Source organism: Cyprinus carpio, chromosome B7 (assembly GCF_018340385.1).
Source record: "Cyprinus carpio isolate SPL01 chromosome B7, ASM1834038v1, whole genome shotgun sequence".
Taxonomy (NCBI): domain Eukaryota; kingdom Metazoa; phylum Chordata; class Actinopteri; order Cypriniformes; family Cyprinidae; genus Cyprinus; species Cyprinus carpio.
The window spans coordinates 36,306,490-36,326,061 of record NC_056603.1 but is presented as its reverse complement, the minus strand read 5'-3'; the positions used below and the strand labels follow the sequence as shown (position 1 = coordinate 36,326,061).

Genomic DNA, 19,572 nt, shown 5'->3' with positions numbered 1-19,572 from the left:
GAAATTTACAAAATGTCTTCATGGAACATGATCTTTACTTCATATCCTAATGATTTTTGGCATAAAAGAAAAATTGATCATTTTGACCCAAACAATGTATTGTTGGCTATTGCTGCAAATATACCAGTGCTACTTATGACTGGTTTTGTTCTCTACGGTCACATATATGTAATAGGCACCATTTTTAAAATTATAATTAATTAACTTGCTTCCTCAGGTTCCGCCTGGTTCCTTTTTTAGTTGAGCTTCGAGCAGTGATGGACTGGGTTTGGACAGATACGACACTGTCTCTGTCCGACTGGATGTGTGTGGAGGATATCTACGCTAATATCTTCATCATTAAATGCAGCCGAGAGACAGAAAAGGTAGCAGGTCCTCTTTGGCATGCAAAAAAAATTTTGATTATACCTAAAATTTTGGATTAGTTATTTGTGTGTCATTCAGGTTATTATGGTCATAAGATCCTAAATAAACAGTGAATATTTGTGGCACTTTCTAGACATAGTCAGTAGTGATGTGACATTTATAACCTAAGTAGATATGTTTAATAAATTTGAATAATAAAACAACTAACCTAACATTAAAGGTGCCATAAGCCCTATTCGCACAGGATAGTGCGAATTAGTATTACCTGGTGACCTCCAGTCATTTGTAACTAGTGGTGGAAATTTTGATTCTTTCAAGAGATTTGTTCATTTTCAGTTCGTTCACCAAAATGATTCGTTCAGTGACCATTTCTTCATATTACATAAATATGCCAGCAGGTGGCGAAAAAAAGTGTCTTAAAGGGATACTCCACACCAAAATGAAAATTTTGTCATTAATCACTTACCCCCATGTAGTTCCAAACCCATAAAAGCTTTGTTCATCTTCGGAACACAATTTAAAATATTTTGGATGAAAGTCAGGAGGCTTGTGACTGTCCCATTAACTGCCAAGTAAATTGCACTGTCAAGGTCCAGAAAAGTATGAAAGACATCATCGGAATAGACCATCTGCCAGCAGTGGTTCAACCGTAATGTTATGAAGTGACGAGAATACTTTTTGTACGTGAAAAAAAAACAAAAATAACATCTTTATTCAACAATTCATCTCCTCTGTGTCTCTCCACATCACCGTAGCGCCATTTTGGAGAACATCCGCTGAACACAAGCAGCTTACTCTCTTGTGTCTGCCGTGACACAAGGATACGTTTTCTACATGTATTTATGCTTTGATTTGAACGAAAACAGCGGATCTGTGCAGCACGACTGACACAGTAGAGCGTAAGTTGCTTGCGTTCAGCAGATGTCTCCAAAATGGCGCTACAGTGATGCGAAGGTTTTAAACCATATTCTGACATATCCCACATGGTGACAGGGTTGAAAAAATGGCAAATCTCATAGCTTATATAATATTTTATTTGATTACTTGAAGTCGATCACTATTTTTGACTTTTAGGGTGTATTCACACCAAGAAAGTCTGCTTGTTCACATGCTTTGGTCCGGAACAAATACAATGTTGATTTTTTTGGTTTGGTGCGGTTCGCTTTCACACTGCCCTTTTTGCAAGTGAACTAGAAACTGTAAACAAAACCACACATGTGCTTAAGGTAATTCATTCATTGGTTCATCCATTCAACCATTCCAGTGTTTGTTTGGAAGCGGACCGAGACCACCTCTTCAGCTGGGTCTCGGTTTGGTTGTTTGGTCCGCACCCGAGTGTGATAGCTGTATTCACACCTGTCAAAAGATCTGGGGGAAAATTAACTTGAGTGGCAATACAGGTGTGAATACAGCCTTAGGTTTTGTACCTTATTCATGGAAAGTGTAATATCTTGATCATTTGATTCTAATGTGTACATAATCTTACTTTTGGGCTTAAACTTTTTCTTTGCAGAAATATCCCCAACCTAGAGGGCAAAAGAAAAAGAGGATTGTCAAATATGGAATGGGCGGCCTTATCATTCTGTTCCTCATTTGCATCATTTGGTTCCCACTACTCTTCATTTCACTAGTTAAATCCGTAGTGGGTGTGGTTAACCATCCCGTTGATGTTACTGTCACAGTCAGGCTTGGTGGTTATGAGGTAAAATTTGTTTAATACTTCGATCATTTGAGAGTTTGCATTTGAGATTTGACTCATGTGTCCTCCTGCAGCCTTTATTTACGATGAGTGTGCAGCAGCAGTCCATCCAGCCTTTCACTGAGAAGGACTACAATCATCTCGCCAAACTGTTTGGAGAAAATGCTGTAAGTAGACGTCAACAGTAATATCACACAACTCAGTAACAGTTGATACTGATAATGACAAGATAACTGATATAATGCTGTTTATGCACACAATACAATACAATTTAATAGTGACAGTAAATAAACATACATTATTTTACACAGATATGCTGAAATGAAACCGTTTATTTTACAATATATTTACTCATTTAACAAAATAATTTTTAGTTTTTTGGCCAAAAAAAGTGTCAGTGGGTTTTTGTTTAAATATCTGAAATAAATCAAGATATAAAATAAGGTCAGGATATTTTCACATTTTATATTAAAACATAAAACACATCAGTAATACCCCCTTGTGATTATTATTATTTTCTTTGTCTTGAAAAAGCCAATTGTTAGCAAGTGGCTAAATAGTACTACAGAGGTTATCAGGGACATTAAACATCATGCCAAAACAAAATCTCTTACACTCACTATTCTGCTTATACAGCATCACGGTATTGATAATCACGCACTTGCAAACTATTCTAAACTCAGAATTTCAGGGAAACTCTTTCAGACTAAGAACATAAGAATCAAAGTTTTGTTGGTCACAGAGAGATTTTCTTCAATAATCTAAAAGCCAATTGAAAAATAAGGTTTTTGCTGAGGGAAAGAGGATACGATAACAGCCGTACCAACCTCTGCTAGAAAGAACATTCGGCTTTTCCATTAGTGTCCAATACTGTAATGTGTCCACAGGTGGCCATGCAGTTTATTACCTTGTACAGCTATGAGGACATAGTCACAGCCAACATTGAGGGCAGCTCAGGGTCAGTGTGGCGGATCAGCCCACCGAGCAGACAGGAGCTAATAAAGGAACTGCTTGGCAGCACAGGTGACATGACCCTCCGTCTGGATTGGAACTTCCAAAGGTCAGTTTGATGGAGAAGCACAGTGGTTTTGAATGAAACTTGCTTCTGTTGGGAGTACAGGACCTCATGCTTATAATGTGTTTGTGTCTGAAAGGGACCTGGGGAAAGGTGGGACAGTGGAACATACTTTTGACAAGCACTCCATCAGTTTGTCACAGAAGAACCCAGTCAGAGCGGACCTGGCCTCGCTGCTTTTGGGAACCCGGAAGGCTCCTGTGTAAGTTTTGTGACTACATGGGGAAAAAATCTCAGTCATCCTAGATATAGATACACATCTCATGTAAAAAAAAAAAAAAAAAAAAAAAAAAAAAATACATTTTGTTATGATAGATCACTCTCACTCTTAATTCATTTTCATCACTTACATCATCTTGGTTGCAGTTCATTTCAAATTATAGGCACTAACGCCAATCCCAATTGTTAAGGCCTATTCACACCAAAAATAACTTAAAAGATAACTATAAGACAGAATATATATAGCAAGCTCATTAGAAGGTGTCTGTTTTACACAGGGCTACAAACACCATAGACACTGAGGGGGAGAAATCCCCCTGAATATTTAGAAATGGATGAATTGCCCCCCTCCAAATATTTCAAAAATCCTTGTGCTGCTCTGCTGCACTCCATTATGCACCACTGTTTGTTGCTAGGATGATGAAAAGTTTAAAAGTTAGATTTTTATGTTGGTCTGCCTCAGAGGTCTAACGACGCTCATCAGTGTAAAAATGATTGAGATGAGATCGAATCAAAGTAAGGCAGGGTTTAGGGTTGATGGAAGCAGAGCTCAGATTGCATAACAAAGTGTCAGTTTTAATGTTGAAAAAGGTAAGATAGGTGAAGGTAAGATGGAAGTAGTGAAACATTTGAAGGGATAGTTCACCAAAAAAATGAAAATTCTGTCATTAATTACCCTCATGTCGTTCCAAACACATAAGAACTTTGTTCATTTTGGAACACAAATTAAGATATTTCTGATGGAATCTGAGAGCTCTCTGACTCTCCACAGTCAGCAAGGATATTACCACGACATCGGTAAAATAGTCCATGTGACATCAGGGGTTCAACCGTAATTTTACGAAGATACAAGAATACTTTTCCGCCAATTTGGAGAGTACCCCAGAACATAAACAGCGTTGTTTACGTTCAGAAGACAGCGCGTGCATGCTGAACATAAACAACGCTGATTACACTGATTACATTCTGGGGTACTCTCCAAAATGGCGGAAAAGTATTCTTGTATCTTCGTAAAATTACGGTTGAACCCCTGATGTCTCACGGACTATTTTACTGATGATGTTCTTGCTATGTTTCTGTGCGTTGATCGTGGTAATATCCTTGCTGATTATGGAGGTTCAGAGAGCTCTCAGATTCCATCAAAAATATCTTAATTTGTGTTCTGAGGTCTTACGGGTTTGGAACGACATGAGAGTGAGTAATTAATGACAGAATTTTCATTTTTGGGTGAATTAAAATATTTCACAACTGTTTTATGATCGAAATGTTAAATTACTGGCAGTGATGCAAACTTTATGGACAATTAAATTGAAATTATGATAAATTTATGTGATTCGTGTAATTTCTAACTGAATGTGAGAAGACAAGTAACGTTTTGTATTTTCAAGGCATACAAATAAAAGTGCATAGTTCACCATTCTATTTCTTAATCCCCCCGTGTTCAAGACATGCTTATGGCCTTGTTTTTGCACTCATTGATTGATTGTGATCATCTGTAATTTTCTTGTAGACATGTGCCGCACATGTTTCCTAACTACATCAGAGCACCTAATGGAGCTGAAGCAAAACCAGTTAGCCGGCTTTATAAAGGTAAAAAACATTCAAACATCGTTTTAGTGTTTTACTCAGGCACAATACATTTCCTTAATGATTTGTGAGGGATTTCCACCCTGTTTGAGACATACTGAACATTAATTTATACTGTTGTGTAACGTCATATTTACATCCTACTTCAAATGTACACAAAAACTTAAATATCCAAATATTCCTTGGTCTGTCATATAAATTTTATGACAGATGGACGGATCGATTGATTAATGGCAGAATGTGGCATAACAAGGTGGAATCAACATGGAACAGTTCTTTAAAAATATATTTTTGTAGTATTTACAGTAATCTCTGTTTAAAACTTATTTTGTCTTGGCAGATGGTGAGGAGGGATATCAAAACGTGACTTTGTCACTGAAGAGAGAAGCCTCTGTGAATACCACTGGAGCTCAAGAGTGGTGGGACATCAGCATTGCGGGCTGCAGGGAGTCCTGTGGTGTTCTACCTATGGTCATCTTTAACGACAAAGTTAGCCCTCCAAGTTTGGGCTTTCTAGCAGGATATGGGTACACAGCATTCATTCCTTTCATGAGATGTAGTGCAGGCTTTTACTGTATTCACTATCAACTCGATTGGAAAACATTTGATTTCTTGATTGTGTCAGTGTTTTATGTTTTAGAATATTCCTCTAAATACGTCTCTCCTCCTCCTCCTCCTACAGGATCATGGGTCTTTATGTGTCCGTGGTTCTGGTCATTGGCAAGTTTGTGCGAGGCTTTTTCAGCGAGATCTCTCACTCCATCATGTTTGAAGAACTGCCATGTGTGGACCGCATCCTCAAACTATGCTTGGACATATTCCTGGTGCGGGAGACCGGAGAACTGGAGCTGGAGGAAGAGCTTTACTCCAAACTCATCTTCCTCTATCGCTCTCCAGAGACTATGATCAAGTGGACTAGAGAAAAGAATGAAGAGTGAAACTGTTTTGTAGCTGGTGCAGCATCGCATGGTTGGACGTTCTGCATCATGATGTCCACTTCGGCCTCGAGGCCAGCTGGAACCAGTGGAGCTTTACTGCTCTTGTGAGCTTGTGACATTGTATAAGTTGGATGATTCAATGTCTTATGAACAATGAGTCTATAGCCATTTCTCCAATGCTAGGGGCGTTGTTGGCTTCTTTGCAATCAGAGGTTGGATAACGGGGGTCAGGTTAAGCCTCTGTGCGTTATTCTGCCTGGACAGTGTTTAGTTTCGTCAGCAAGCTTGAAAATCTGCCTCTCTCAGAGTGACTCAATGCGAGTGATTCAGACGCTAGCCAGAAGGACCTGAAGACGCTAACCCAGTGTCCTAGTGACCAGTGGGCACAGAATGGTAGGACCTTCAATGTGCAAATCCAAACACTATTAGAGTGAATCTCGCAAAACCATGTCTGGGTTATACTTTATCCCAAAATAACAGGAAATTATATTTTAGCACTATTCACTCAAAAATGACATTTCTGTCATCATTTACTCACCTTCAAGTTGTTCCAAATCTGTCTGAGTTTCTTTCTTCTGTTGAACAAAAAGGTATTTAAAAAATGTTTGTTACCAAACGGTTGCTTGTCCCCACTGACTTCCAAAAAAAATCAATGGGTACCAGAAACCAATTGGTTACCAGCATTCTTCAAAAACATTTTGTGTTCAGCAGATGAAAAAAGGTTTGGAACAACATAAGGCTGAGTAAATCGTGGAAGAATTGTAATTTTTTTCAGTGCACTTTCCCTTTAAGATTTGTTTGTATAGGAAGTCTTAGCACTATTGCAGTTTTGCAAAGTTTATAACATTTTACTGATTTCTATAATATATCTGGATTTTTTTTTTCAATGAGTCTTATTACTATAATACAGTATTATACTGAAGTTATCATAAAGTCAAGCCCAACTAATACTCATCGTGATATCCTAATGTAAAAATATTTCACAACTGAAATATTTTGAGTGCTTAATTGGCATGGAAATTGTCAGGGCAAAAAATAATAATAATTTTAACGATCACTTAACTAGGCTTCACTTTTTTTCTAGTGCTTGTAAGTTCTTGTGACTTTGGAGTGAAATAAAACCCAGACATGGTTTTGAGGGTTTTGTGAGATTTTCACTCATTTTAACTTTAACATTTTTTTTCTGTTACTACAGCAAAAGTGTTTACAAGCCAAAGTATCTTAGGATGAGAGCCATTTAGTATTTTGTTTCTGGTTTTACAATTTCTGATCAAACACTTGAAGTCATTTTTCCTCATAACAAAGACAATCAAGTAATTTGAATCTGACAGCTACATTGTTGTTGTGAATGGACAGTGCCACACTTCCATTCGCTAAGTGCTGGAATGCTGTGCTTAGCATTTAGGGTTATTAGGACATTGTGTAATTGTATATGTCTTAAGTGCACACATTGTGTAATGAGTGTGCCAAATTTCTTCTGTAAGGGCTGGAATAATCATTTCCACTGTATGGTTATGCAAAGGGCACAAACAAGTACTCTTTGCTTTTTTTCTTCTTCAGAAATCAAATGTGAGCCTGTAAAAAATCCTTGCTGTGTAGTAGTTTGCTAAATTAAGAAACCAAGAATATTGCCCTTCTGCACAAATAAATTGCTGTATTAATGATTGTGTTATATTAATTCAAATTTCGCCAGGCGTGTTCACAAATGACTTTTTATTGACTTGCAAATGAAATAATTACTATGGAATACTTTTATGATTTGCTTTTGAATAGGGTGAAACCATGCATTAACAAGGCTAACCCTAAACACTTTGTCTAAACCAAATATCTGCTAGTCTCCATCTTCCTCATCGTCCTCCAAAAGGTACTCGCTGATTTCCATCTTCATCTGTGATCTGTGGAAAGAAATAGGTAAGTCTCATATTTACAGAACAGGTACAAGCTCAACAAAAAGCTACAACAGTGATATTTAGCAGAAGGTTGTTTTAAAATAGCGTCACAGTAATAAACAGGACAATAACTGGTAGTGTCAATGGTGCACAGTTCATCAATTATGACAGAACTTAAAGTTCAGATGTAAAGCAGCTCTACAGAAGAAAACAGTGTCATTGTTCAGTTCAACGTTGACTCAGTTTAGTTAAATAACAGTGTCAATGTTGGAAAGTTCATCAGTAATGAAATAAGTTAAATTAGCAATTCTACAGAAGACAATCATTATTAAGCTAAATTCAGTTTAAGTGTTTGTATTCTCATCTGATAGTGTCAAGTCTTTGTCTCAACAGACTGAGATTTGAAGTCTTAAGTGTTATTTCTCTAATACAGGCAGCCCTCGAATCTGCGATCGCATTGTGAAAGGTTTGAATACATCGAACTGTGGATGATTTTAAAGAGCTTTGGCCAAAGGGACGATTATCTGCTGTTCATTTAACTTTAGTTTCTTCCTCACATATTGTATATGGCTTTATTAGACATATATAGTGTACGAGTCATCTGGACCACTTTTATGGTGCTTTACTTCTTATTTTTGAAACTTGACAGTTCCAAATCCTAATTTTCTTTTAGTGTATGGAAAAGAGCATCCAGATATTCTGCCCGTGTCTTTTGTGTTCCATACAAGGAGGAAAATCATTCTGGTTTAGAAAGTAAATGATGGCGTTTACAGGTGCATCTCAATAAATTAGAATGTCGTGGAAAAGTTCATTTATTTCAGTAATTCAACTCAAATTGTGAAATTTGTATATTAAATAAATTCAATGCACACAGACTGAAGTATTTTAACTTTTTGGTTCTTTTAATTGTGATGATTTTGGCTCACATTTAACAAAAACCCACCAATTCACCAAAGGTTTCCTGAGCTTTCAAAATGGTCTCTCTCTTTGTTTCACTAGGCTACAAAACTGATCTGACAGTTGTCCAGAAGACAATCATTGACACCCTTCACAAGGAGGGTAAGCCACAAACATTCATTGCCAAAGAAGCTGGCTGTTCACAGAGTGCTGTATCCAAGCATGTTAGCAGAAAGTTGAGCGGAAGGAAAAAGTGTGGAAGAAAAAGATGCACAACCAACTGAGAGAACCACAGCCTTATGAGGATTGTCAAGCAAAATCGACTCAAGAATTTGAGTGAACTTCACAAGGAATGGACTGAGGCTGGGGTCAAGGCATCAAGACCCACCACACATAGACGTGTCAAGGAATTTGGCTACAGTTGTCGTATTCCTCGTTAAGCCACTCCTGAACCACAGACAACGTCAGAGGCGTCTTACCTGGGCTAAGGAGAAGAAGAACTGGACTGTTGCTCAGTGGTCCAAAGACCTCTTTTCAGATGAGAGCAAGTTTTGTATTTCATTTGAAAACCAAGGTCCTAGAGTCTGGAGGAAGGGTGGAGAAGCTCATAGCCCAAGTTGCTTGAAGTGCAGTGTTAACTTTCCACAGTCTGTGATGATTTGGGGTGCAATGTCATCTGCTGGTGTTAGTCCATTGTGCTTTTTGAAAACCAAAGTCACTGCACCCGTTTACTGAGAAATTTTGGAGCACTTCATAGTTCCTTCTGCTGACCAGCTTTTTGAAGATGCTGATTTCATTTTCCAGCAGGATTTGGCACCTGCCCACACTGCCAAAAGCACCAAAAGTTGGTTAAATGACCATGGTGTTGGTGTGCTTGACTGGCCAGCAAACTCACCAGACCTGAACCCCAGAGAGAATCTATGGGGTATTGTCAAGAGGAAAACAAGAAACAAGAGACCAAAAAATGCAGATGAACTGAAGGCCACTGTCAAAGAAACCTGGGCTTCCATACCACCTCAGCAGTGCCACAAACTTATTACCTCCTTGCCACACTGAATTGAGGCAGTAATTAAAGCAAAAGGAGCCCCTACCAAGTATTGAGTACATGTACAGTAAATGAACATACTTTCCAGAAGGCCAACAATTCACTAAAATTATTTTTTTTGTTGGTCTTATGAAGTATTCTAATTTGTTGAGATAGTGAATTGGTGGGGTTTTTTTTGTTAAATGTGAGCCAAAATCATCACAATTAAAAGAACCAAAGACTTAAACTACTCAGTCTGTGTGCATTGAATTTATTTAATACACAAGTTTCACAATTTGAGTTGAATTAGTGAAATAAATGAACTTTTCCATGACATTCTAATTTAGTGAGATGCACCTGTATTATTTAAATAAATTATTTATTTAGGTTATGGAGCAGCATTTCCCACCTTTTCTGTCGTTTTTCTGCCTCTGTTATGATGTAAGGTGGAAGAGAGTTTGTTGCTACCTGCAGGAGAGAGTAAGCTCATATATTATTGACATTACTGATACATATTTATGAGTACAGTTGACAGTTATTTCCCTAAAATAATGTCGATTTAGAATGTATGTAAATAGTCCTATTATGCAACACATTTTGAAATACAACTATACCATATATTCTCTAAATTGATATAAGCTCAAAATATTTCAAATTTGAATATTACAGTAATTATAAAAATAAATGGAAAATACTGTTTTATATGACATTGCAAATGAAACTGCTGGACACTGCTGTGATGCCATGTCATCTACCCCATACCAAAATGAATTGGATGAATGCAGTACACGTAACTATTGGACCAATGAGTGCTGAGCTTTTCTCAAACTCACCATGTCCTTGATAGTGAGTCTACAGCTGTAACACAAGAGTGTCTTCAAGTCCTGATGTGAAGACAACCTGAAATACAATTCAGAAAAATGTAAAAAGAGGCAAATCAAATCTTATAGCATCAAATACATTCCAACTACTGACTCAGCTTAAACTAAAATTTCAAAAAGAATACAAATGGAGGACAAAACTCACCTGTTTGAGGAACAGCAGCCTCCAGGTCCACAACCCTGACCCTCTGTGCAGCACTGCTCTGCAGACTGTCCTGGTGCATCCAGAGACAGGTCCTGAAGTTTAATCTGGGACAGCTGCTCAGACACCAAAGTAGCATGGAAGGCAGAAGCTTTATCTGCAAAAAAAAAAAAAAAAAAAAAAAAGCTTGTTGATTAAGAATTATTAAAAATGCATAACCCTACTAGAAAGACAGGCTTATAGTGGTCAAGCTGGTTTTTGGAACATGGTAGCTTTTTTGCATTAATGTAATAATCTGTTTTAGTTCACTGGAATAAGTACACAATGATAGTAAAGTAACAATACAGTAAGTACATTTTGAATGGAATGCTGCTCGAATTGTTATGCTTTTGTTGGTTTAAATTATGAAATAACTGCTGACAGCACTATTTTTAGTCTTTTAAAGTCAGTGGCGTGCCTGGCAGCAAATGACACCCACGTCTCATCAATGCTCTTACTTTCGCCTGACAAGTTTTTAAAATGCATCTATTGTGTATTAATGAGTATTTTACCCCATGAATTTTTATGCACTTACGCAAAACTCATACTCTGTAGTGCAATCTTCACTAGATGCATTTATTTCCACAGAGCTTGCATGTAAGTAAATGATGTAAAACAGGAGCTTTATGAGACAAATGAGCATAGGCAAAAATGAGAGAATTCAATTATTTCCAACATGCACTCATCCAAAGCACTTTTATTTCATTAATGTTAAGTGTTTGAGACTTTGATGCAATTGACTTCCACTATGTGACTCCATGGGTTCATTGTGGTTTCTTTGACAGATTTGATTTCCACTATGTGACTCTAAGTTTGTCTAATCCATTTATCCTTGGATGCAATATAACAAAACTGATTAAGGAAAAATGCTTAAATATTGGGGGAAAAAATAAAATGGTAAGAAGGATTATCAGTCAATCTCAACTTTAGGAATTGAGGACCATGTCAACGTGCGACATAAACATGACCTTTGTTAGGTGTATAACTACCTTCTTTAGTGTCGAGAGTACAGAGACACAGCAGGCACTTGGAGGCAGGTTCAGCGCTTTGACTTTGAGGGGGCATTACCGTGTGAAGTTTCTCACTAGTTCTGGAGAAAAATCATTAGGACAAGTCAGACAAGCCGTTCTAGCCATCAATTTAAATGCAATTAACAGAGGACACCAACTGAATTCTGGGTCAGAGCCATTGTTTTCAGATCGATTACCTGTAGATAGTGCTAACAGTGGAGGGGAAGTCAGACTGTAGGTTGGTGACGAAACTCTCCGTCAGTCGCTGGATGCTGGCTTTATCATGGGTCTGAAATGAAAGTTACAGTTCCAAATCATGATGGAAAGCCTGGAATCAGATCTGTTGTTTCAGGTAACAAAGCTTCAAATCTACTTAGAATAACTCGTGTTGGGAATTTGCGATGGCATTAGCTGTTAAAATAACCAAGACAGCTATCACACTAACCAAATACAGAAGTTTGGGCAGAGAGCATTCAGTCATGAACCATCACATGTATCCTAAACTAAGCTTGAAACACCATCAGAGATAGACATGACTGAAAGCGTAATGATGTTAGCAGAAGAAGAATTGACAGTGATGTAGGCACCACTGAGAGACATTACTCTTTTCCTGATGACAGACTCTCACCTTGGTATCCAGTCCTGAGATAAAAACTGAGGGCACATTAAACATCCTGCTGTAGAAGGCGATCTCTTTGGATGAATAGTCCCTCATGGGCCGCACTATCACCACATCCCCATACCGAGGGTCAGAGAAACCCTACAAAACAGCTTCATGTTAATATAAGAAACATCTGGGCTTGTTTTAATCGTATGACGGCACAGAACAAACTTTACTCACCGTATCTGAAGCCAGTGCTGCTCCGCGACCCAGAGCGATATTACTGAGCAGTCTGACGGCCAGTCGTGAGCAGCTATCCCCCATCATGACCTTCGAGTAGCCGTTCTCACGAGCAATGTGCAGAATCAGGTGCTGCCTGTACCAATAAACATTTACGAACTGAAATCTTTATAGCAGGGCATTGCTAAATTCTTGATTATGTATGGTTCAAAGATGTTTCAACGCATTTGAGGTCAATAATGGCATTCTACAGTCAGACATTTTCTGTAGTGCTATTATAGTTAACTAAAGCTAAATCTTAAAAGTGTTCAATTATCGCAACAAACTATTTTATTACTTAAACATAAACTGAAATATAAAGTATAGATGAAAAAACATTTTCTCATTTTGTTTAAAATAAAATAATTAATAAAGTTTTGTCAAATTTATATATATATATATATATATATATATATATATATATATATATATATATATAGATATATATATATATATATATATATATATATATTATATATATATATACACATACACACAGTACAGACCAAAAGTTTGGAAACATTACTATTTTTTATGTTTTTGAAAGAAGTCTCTTCTGCTCATCAAGCCTGCATTTATTTAATCAAAAATACAGAAAAAACAGTAATATTGTGAAATATTATTACAACTTAAAATAATAGTTTTCTATTTGAATATACTTTAAAAAAAATAATCTTATTCCTGTGATGCAAAGCTGAATTTTCAGCATCATTACTCCAGCCTTCAGTGTCACATGTAACATCCAGTCTATCACATGATCATTTAGAAATCATTCTAATATTCTGATTTATTATGAGTGTTGGAAACAGTTCTGCTGTCTAATATATTTGATGAATAAAAGGTTAAAAAGAACTGAATTTATTCAAAATAAAAATAAAAAATTCTAATAATATATATTCTAATAATATATTTTCTTTACTATCACTTTTTATAAATTTAACACATCCTTGCTGAATAAAAGTATTGATTTTATTTAAAAAAAGAAAGAAAAAAAAATTACTGACCCCAAATTACTGACCAGTAGTGTATATTGTTATTACAAAATATTTATATTTTAAAAACATAGCTTCTTTTTTTTTTAACTTTTTATTTATCAAAGTATCCTAAAAAAGTATCACATGTTCTGAAGAAATATTAAGCAGCAGAACTGTTTCCAACTTTGATAATGAATCATCATATTAGAATGATTTCTAAAGGATCATGTGATAATGATCCTAAAAATTCAGCTTTGCATCACAGAAATAAATGATAATTTAAAGTATAATAAATTTAAAAACAATTATTTTAAATTGTAATAATATATCTCAATATTACTTTTTTTCTGTATTTTTGATCAAATAAATGCAAGCTTGATGAGCAGAAGAAACTTCTTTCAAAAACATTAAAAATAGTAATATTTCCAAACTTTTGGTCTGTACTGTATATATTGTATATATACTGTATATAGCTAAAAATTGAATTTAGAGATTTTTTAAATAAAATAATAAATGAATAAAAAATACTAAATTACACATCAACATTGCTAAAACTTAACAAAATTAAAATAAAAACAAACAAAAAAATGTACAAATAGAATCAATTAACAAAACTTTAACAAAATATTAACAAAACTATAATAGTATAGTAATGATACTAAAATAACACTGATGATCACCAAACCATATAACTGACCATTTTTTTTCCATATTTTATGGGGAAATATTCTAAAACAAGGAAATACAGAAATACAGGGGGTTCGTGGGTTGATAAAAAAAAAGGTAAATATTAATGAAAACACAACGTTTTAAATTAAAATGTTTTTAAAATGATTTATTCAATCGAAATAAAACTTAAAGATTAAATACTTTATTTCTTTAACTTCATAAGAAATAACCAGCATTACAGATTTTTGAACATGCGAATGTGTTGTTAAAGTATTCAAATATTTAAAAAAAAATCTATGTATTTTAGAATGTATTTTAGATCAAAGGATTTGGCTGATTTGAACAAAGCCTTGTTCTGAAATGTAAAATCCCACCTAGCGACTTCCATGAACACGTTTAAGGATGTAAACACGTTGATTTTGTATTTAAAAACGAATATTTTTCCAACAAGGTTAAACCAGACAAGTCTCTAAAAATCTCTTAATGCTGTCATACAGAAAAGAAGAGAAAAAAAAAGGGAAGGGAAACTAACCAACTGGCATGGCCAAAATAGACTAAACGGTCTAAATAAAAAGTGGATAAAGACATCATTACTATTTAAAAAGCTGCTTAACTTCCACTAAAATCACTTTAAAATAAATACCCAATACACAGTGGATAAGCCAGACACATCTCTTCTAGATCACTTCAGTTGAAGAGCATAATATTAAAAGGACACATTACAGCAATATCCTCCATATACTGTCTTCTTAACTGTTAGTTATAGGCCATAAAAAAGCTTCAGAGAATGTACTGAGTGATATTCACTGTGAAGGCAACTGTCTCTCTCTAATCACTCCATCACTCCAGTGAAGCTTTAAGCTCCAAGAGAGACTGACTGTCTGACTCAACACTCAAACAGACTTCAAAGATCCAGTTCTTCAGCGATGAATCAGTCTAATGTCACACAGAAGTGAGAAGGAGTGCATGACGCAAAGAAAGCATCAGGAAAGTACCACAAAAAGCTTGGGGAAGGTGACTCAGCTGAGCCATTGTCATTATATAAAACACAAAGTGCTAATAAATCATCTTGTGCCTGGCACTTCAAACACACTTTTAAAGAAATTGCTGCCTGTCAATCTACTCATAACTCAAAGTAGTTAAACTATAATCAAAAGTCAAAATTTTGAAAAGTTAGCTACACTTAAGTAAGGGATAATGTACAGTCGGCCAGTCATTATCTCAAAATGTATTAAACAAAATAGTATTTTTTTTTTTTTTTTTTTTTTTTTTTTGCGATTATGACTAGCTGGCTGAAAATGATTCCATGATAACTCCATGGATGGAAAAATATTGATGTAAATTGAAATTATTGGTCACGTTTTATTTTAAGGTGTGGAAAGCTGTTTATCGCTGGATCATTTTGTGCTGCATTTCCATTTCTGATGCAGCATTGGGCTAGCAACTTTGAAACGGCAAGGCTACTCATAATTTAAAGTAGTTTCTGAGTTGTATTTATAGGACTCAAAATCAAGAAGGATCCCTATTAGTGTAAAAGCAAGTTGAACAAATACATTTACTTACACTTAACACCAGTAAAGACCATTAACCAAATCAAAAGCGTAGTGACAAAATCATTATTTAACCTTGTATAAAAATTAGCTTTCTGAACAAACACAATGCTAAAACGAATCAGATTTACACTAGATTCTGACTACCTCAAAAAGGAAAGAAAAGAATAGAGAACTTTGCTGAAAGCTCACCTTAAGGTCTGTAGCATATCCTCTTTGGCCGTGAGTGTCTTCAGTGATGAGAACAGCCTCTCTAATGCCAGCTTGTGTTTGTGAGAATACACAGAGTCTCCTATACTGAGCTGAGCCACAGCACTGGCTACATTCTCTTCTGTGAGTGTCTGTTTCTCTTTGACATACTGATCCACGGCTTGTTTATAGCTAAGATTGGATGGGTCTGGATCGGATGTGCCAGGCACCAGTACAGAGGCAGGCAGACTGAAAACCTAAAACACAATCAAGAGCAAAGCATTCCTCCAGTCAGTGTCTCTCTGGAGTTGCAAACAAACCCAACCAACAGTCAAAGCGATGCCCTGAAATACTGCAGCTAAAGTGATTCATGGCATTTAAGATGTGGACTAATCATGTTATGATTGATTATTTGATTTTTATTAGTCTGTTGATGCATTGGGTTGGTTTACCTGCTCTAGAGAAACTATAAAGTAAGGGAAGCCCGTCTCTGTGAAGATGCTCTTCAGAAGAGCATTAGACCTCTGCCGCTCTTCTGCACTCCGGCCACAAGCTCCGCCATCTAATAAACACCGTGCACAGATTCAAATGTTACACAAACGTTCAGTCCTAAAGCATAAACAGGAATGATGTCCTATTTGTCCAAATCAAAGAGATTTACCATCAATGTATATGATTCCAGGCATAAATCTTAACTTTTTGGGAGCCTCCCGACTCAGCCCCTGAAAAAAGAAAGCAGAAAGTCATTCAAACCGTGCTTTAAACAACACGGCAGCTTCACAGGAATTAACAGGAAAATAACAGCGATAATTTCATCAATTATGAAACCAATTCAATTTCAGAAGACAACAGGGTCATTATACAATATTAAAATTAAATAAATTTAACTATAAGCTGCTCTACAGAAGAAAACAGGGTCATTATTTAACTAAATTAATTTCAATAACAATGCTGACGTTACAGAGTTAGTTCAAATTTTGTTCTTATCTGATAGCATCAATGAAAAAAGAAAAAAAAATTATCTTGGGAGAAACAAAGCTCAGTCGAGGGTCCAGTTCTTCTTTGACTTAAATGATTTAAAAAATAACTAAAATAAACTAGAGAAATAAAGACTGCTGGAACCAGGCCTCAAATGGTAACTTGTTTTAAACTGCTGGTTAGAGCTGGTAGACCACTTTACATGATCAGCAAACAAGCAAACATGTTCCTCACACACTACGGCCTGTTTTGTTTTATAAAAATGCCTAGAGAGCAACATTGTGTATTTACCTCTTGAACTTGTGAGAGCATCGAGCAAGAGGCTGCACCACCAGAAACAGCAAGAAGAACCTAAGGACAGTGAACAAACAATACATTTAAGTTCAGTTGAAACTGAGCAGATGAGCAGTCAGTGTAGATGCTGAAGGATCTAAGGAAGGTAGCATCGACGGAAACCACACGTGTTGAGTTTTATGTTCTTTATGCTTTTTTTATTATTATTAATTCAAGCATTTACATTAATTATTATTTAAGCATTTATGTATTTTTTATTATATTTTAGATTACGTAATTATTTCAATGCTCTTGCAATGCTTGCTATGGCTGATAAATTTAATTATTGTAAAATTAGCATCTGTATGGTAAAATAACAAATTTTAAATTTGTGCTGAATAGACAAAATAAAAGATGAAGTCCAGTTTAGACAAAGTATAGACAAAGCAAAGATGCATTTCAGATGAAGATTATTTAATAAGCCAGGCTAATTCTTAATAATCATCACTTTGTCTCCTCCCAGGCTTATTAGAAACTTTTAGTAACAGTTTTGGGCACCAAAAAAAAAAAAAATTATATTCCTGGCATGCTGATTCAATCTAAAATGTTCAGTACAATATAACAATGTCAATAAAAATAATTCAGTTTACAGGTTTCTCACTCTTTGACCAATGAATTCTCAGTGATCTGTCCATGTCCTTTTCAGTCATTTCCGGATTAGGATTTTTTAAAAATCATTCTGATTTGCTAATGAGTCATTCGGCCATTGTATGAACCAAGAACTGATTCTTTGAAAATAAATTAAACATTGCTGCAGCTCCAAAAATAATCCTGGGGTTAAAATATTCTGGAGCAGAACATAACCCAAACAAAACCCCTAATCTATTTATTCATTAATAATTCGCTGATATTTTCTGGTTTTCCATTACTGTGGAACCCACTGAAACTAGGGAGGTCAAGAGACTTTTATCTCTATATATTACTCTTTATATATATATATATATATATATATATATATATATATATATATATATATATATATATATATATATATATATATATATATATATATATATATATTTACCTTCTCCTGGGGAAAAATGACACGATTCTTTCCCAGCATGGCCCGAAACTTGTGTATGAAGTACTCCTTAAAGCAGGCCCTAGTAAACAGATGGATCAAGTTTTTGATCAGGCTGAATCACATAATTAAGTGCAAATAACACATTGAGAAGATTAATGAATCGCCTACCGGCAAAATGCATCATTGACCCGAATGATGAGCACAGCAGCTCCCTCCTTACATTTCATACACTTCCTGTTAAGCCTAAACGTGTGTCACACATATAGACGTCTGTTCAATTTGTCAATAAGAACAAACAAATAAATATGAATCACTGTAGTATTCTTTTAGTATCATATTAATGTGCAAGAACATGATTGCGATTCAGTATCGTGTCGTGTGTCAAAGTACCGCCATTGCACCATATAGCACACTATGCACATTATGTTTACAACAGAGTACAGTGGTGTTGGTACAACTATGGAGTAATTTCTGCAATGATATAATGGTACAGTAATTACCACAGATGTCCAAAACATTGTAAAACCATTCTTAATTATTTGTTGTCACACAGAGGTTGTTTAATTCAGCTTACGTCGGCACAGGTATCTTCTGGTTACACTCCAGACCATTATAGTCTCCTTCAACTTCACACATGACCGCTTCAAATTCACAAACTAAGAGACAAAACGTGTCCAACCATACGATGCTTTTCTTCAGCCGGTTTAGAAGTGTGCAATTCTCTCCAAACTTATTCAAGGGAACCGTTTAACTGACACATATTGGCGTACGCTTGTTTTCACGCGTGTGTACAGTACTGCATTTCCCTGGCCCCTTTTGATGACGTATCGTAACCACGCCCATATGTTTGCGTCGTTTGATTACTTCAGTTTTATTAACTTTTTATGTTTAATTTTCACATCGCCTGACATTAATGTTTTAATGTTATCTGAATTTCTTAATTTCTTAATGTATTTGTTTATTTTCTGTGTAATTACTGGTAAATACCATACACATACACAAACTTCTTGATTTGGAAAAACAGCAAAGCAAGCACACTGGGTCGTTTTTATTAAATGCATTTTTATGTATTTTTTAATATTCTGAAATTTTTAAAATAATAATAATAATAATATAATTTATTTTGTTTATTGACATTAAAACTGTTATATCATTCGTATGCAATTCCTATATCATTCGAATATAAAATATATAAAAAAAGACGTGTTT

The 19,572-nt window shown here is 35.5% G+C and overlaps 2 protein-coding genes across 3 annotated transcripts in view; one reads left to right on the top strand and one right to left on the bottom strand.

Annotated features, from left to right (window-relative positions):
• The window catches only part of piezo1 (piezo-type mechanosensitive ion channel component 1), a 100,127-nt gene extending 93,649 nt beyond the window's left edge, over positions 1 to 6,478 (top strand). For both annotated transcript variants that reach the window (XM_042728472.1, XM_042728470.1), the window contains exons 44-51: positions 218 to 365; positions 1,880 to 2,068; positions 2,140 to 2,232; positions 2,953 to 3,125; positions 3,220 to 3,342; positions 4,870 to 4,949; positions 5,287 to 5,473; positions 5,629 to 6,478. In XM_042728472.1, the coding sequence (XP_042584406.1) occupies positions 218 to 365; positions 1,880 to 2,068; positions 2,140 to 2,232; positions 2,953 to 3,125; positions 3,220 to 3,342; positions 4,870 to 4,949; positions 5,287 to 5,473; positions 5,629 to 5,884 (1,249 nt within the window). In that variant the 3' untranslated portion in view covers positions 5,885 to 6,478. The remainder of the gene's footprint in view (positions 1 to 217; positions 366 to 1,879; positions 2,069 to 2,139; positions 2,233 to 2,952; positions 3,126 to 3,219; positions 3,343 to 4,869; positions 4,950 to 5,286; positions 5,474 to 5,628) is intronic.
• Positions 6,479 to 7,580: 1,102 nt separating this feature from the next.
• On the bottom strand, positions 7,581 to 19,203 carry ctu2 (cytosolic thiouridylase subunit 2 homolog (S. pombe)). The gene is made up of 15 exons (XM_042728469.1): positions 18,938 to 19,203; positions 18,532 to 18,606; positions 18,364 to 18,442; positions 17,298 to 17,357; positions 16,690 to 16,750; positions 16,481 to 16,590; positions 16,032 to 16,285; positions 12,608 to 12,743; positions 12,395 to 12,526; positions 11,964 to 12,055; positions 11,746 to 11,846; positions 10,721 to 10,874; positions 10,528 to 10,594; positions 10,104 to 10,162; positions 7,581 to 7,779 (listed from the first exon to the last, which is right to left on the bottom strand). Exons 1-15 carry the CDS (start codon positions 18,997 to 18,999, stop codon positions 7,716 to 7,718), a joined length of 1,506 nt encoding a protein of 501 aa, XP_042584403.1. The 5' UTR covers positions 19,000 to 19,203; the 3' UTR covers positions 7,581 to 7,715.
• Positions 19,204 to 19,572: the final 369 nt, after the last annotated feature.

Bases quoted from the DNA above. Each gene is read 5' to 3' on its own strand.
- ctu2 (XM_042728469.1), bottom strand. From the start codon at position 18,999: ATGTGTGAAGTTGAAGGAGACTATAATGGTCTGGAGTGTAACCAGAAG. The intron at 16,591-16,689 runs GTAAATCTCTTT...GGTGTTTATTAG, and splicing joins TGGAATCATATACATTGATG to ATGGCGGAGCTTGTGGCCGG. The intron at 10,595-10,720 runs GTGAGTTTTGTC...ATTGTATTTCAG, and splicing joins GGCTGCTGTTCCTCAAACAG to GTTGTCTTCACATCAGGACT.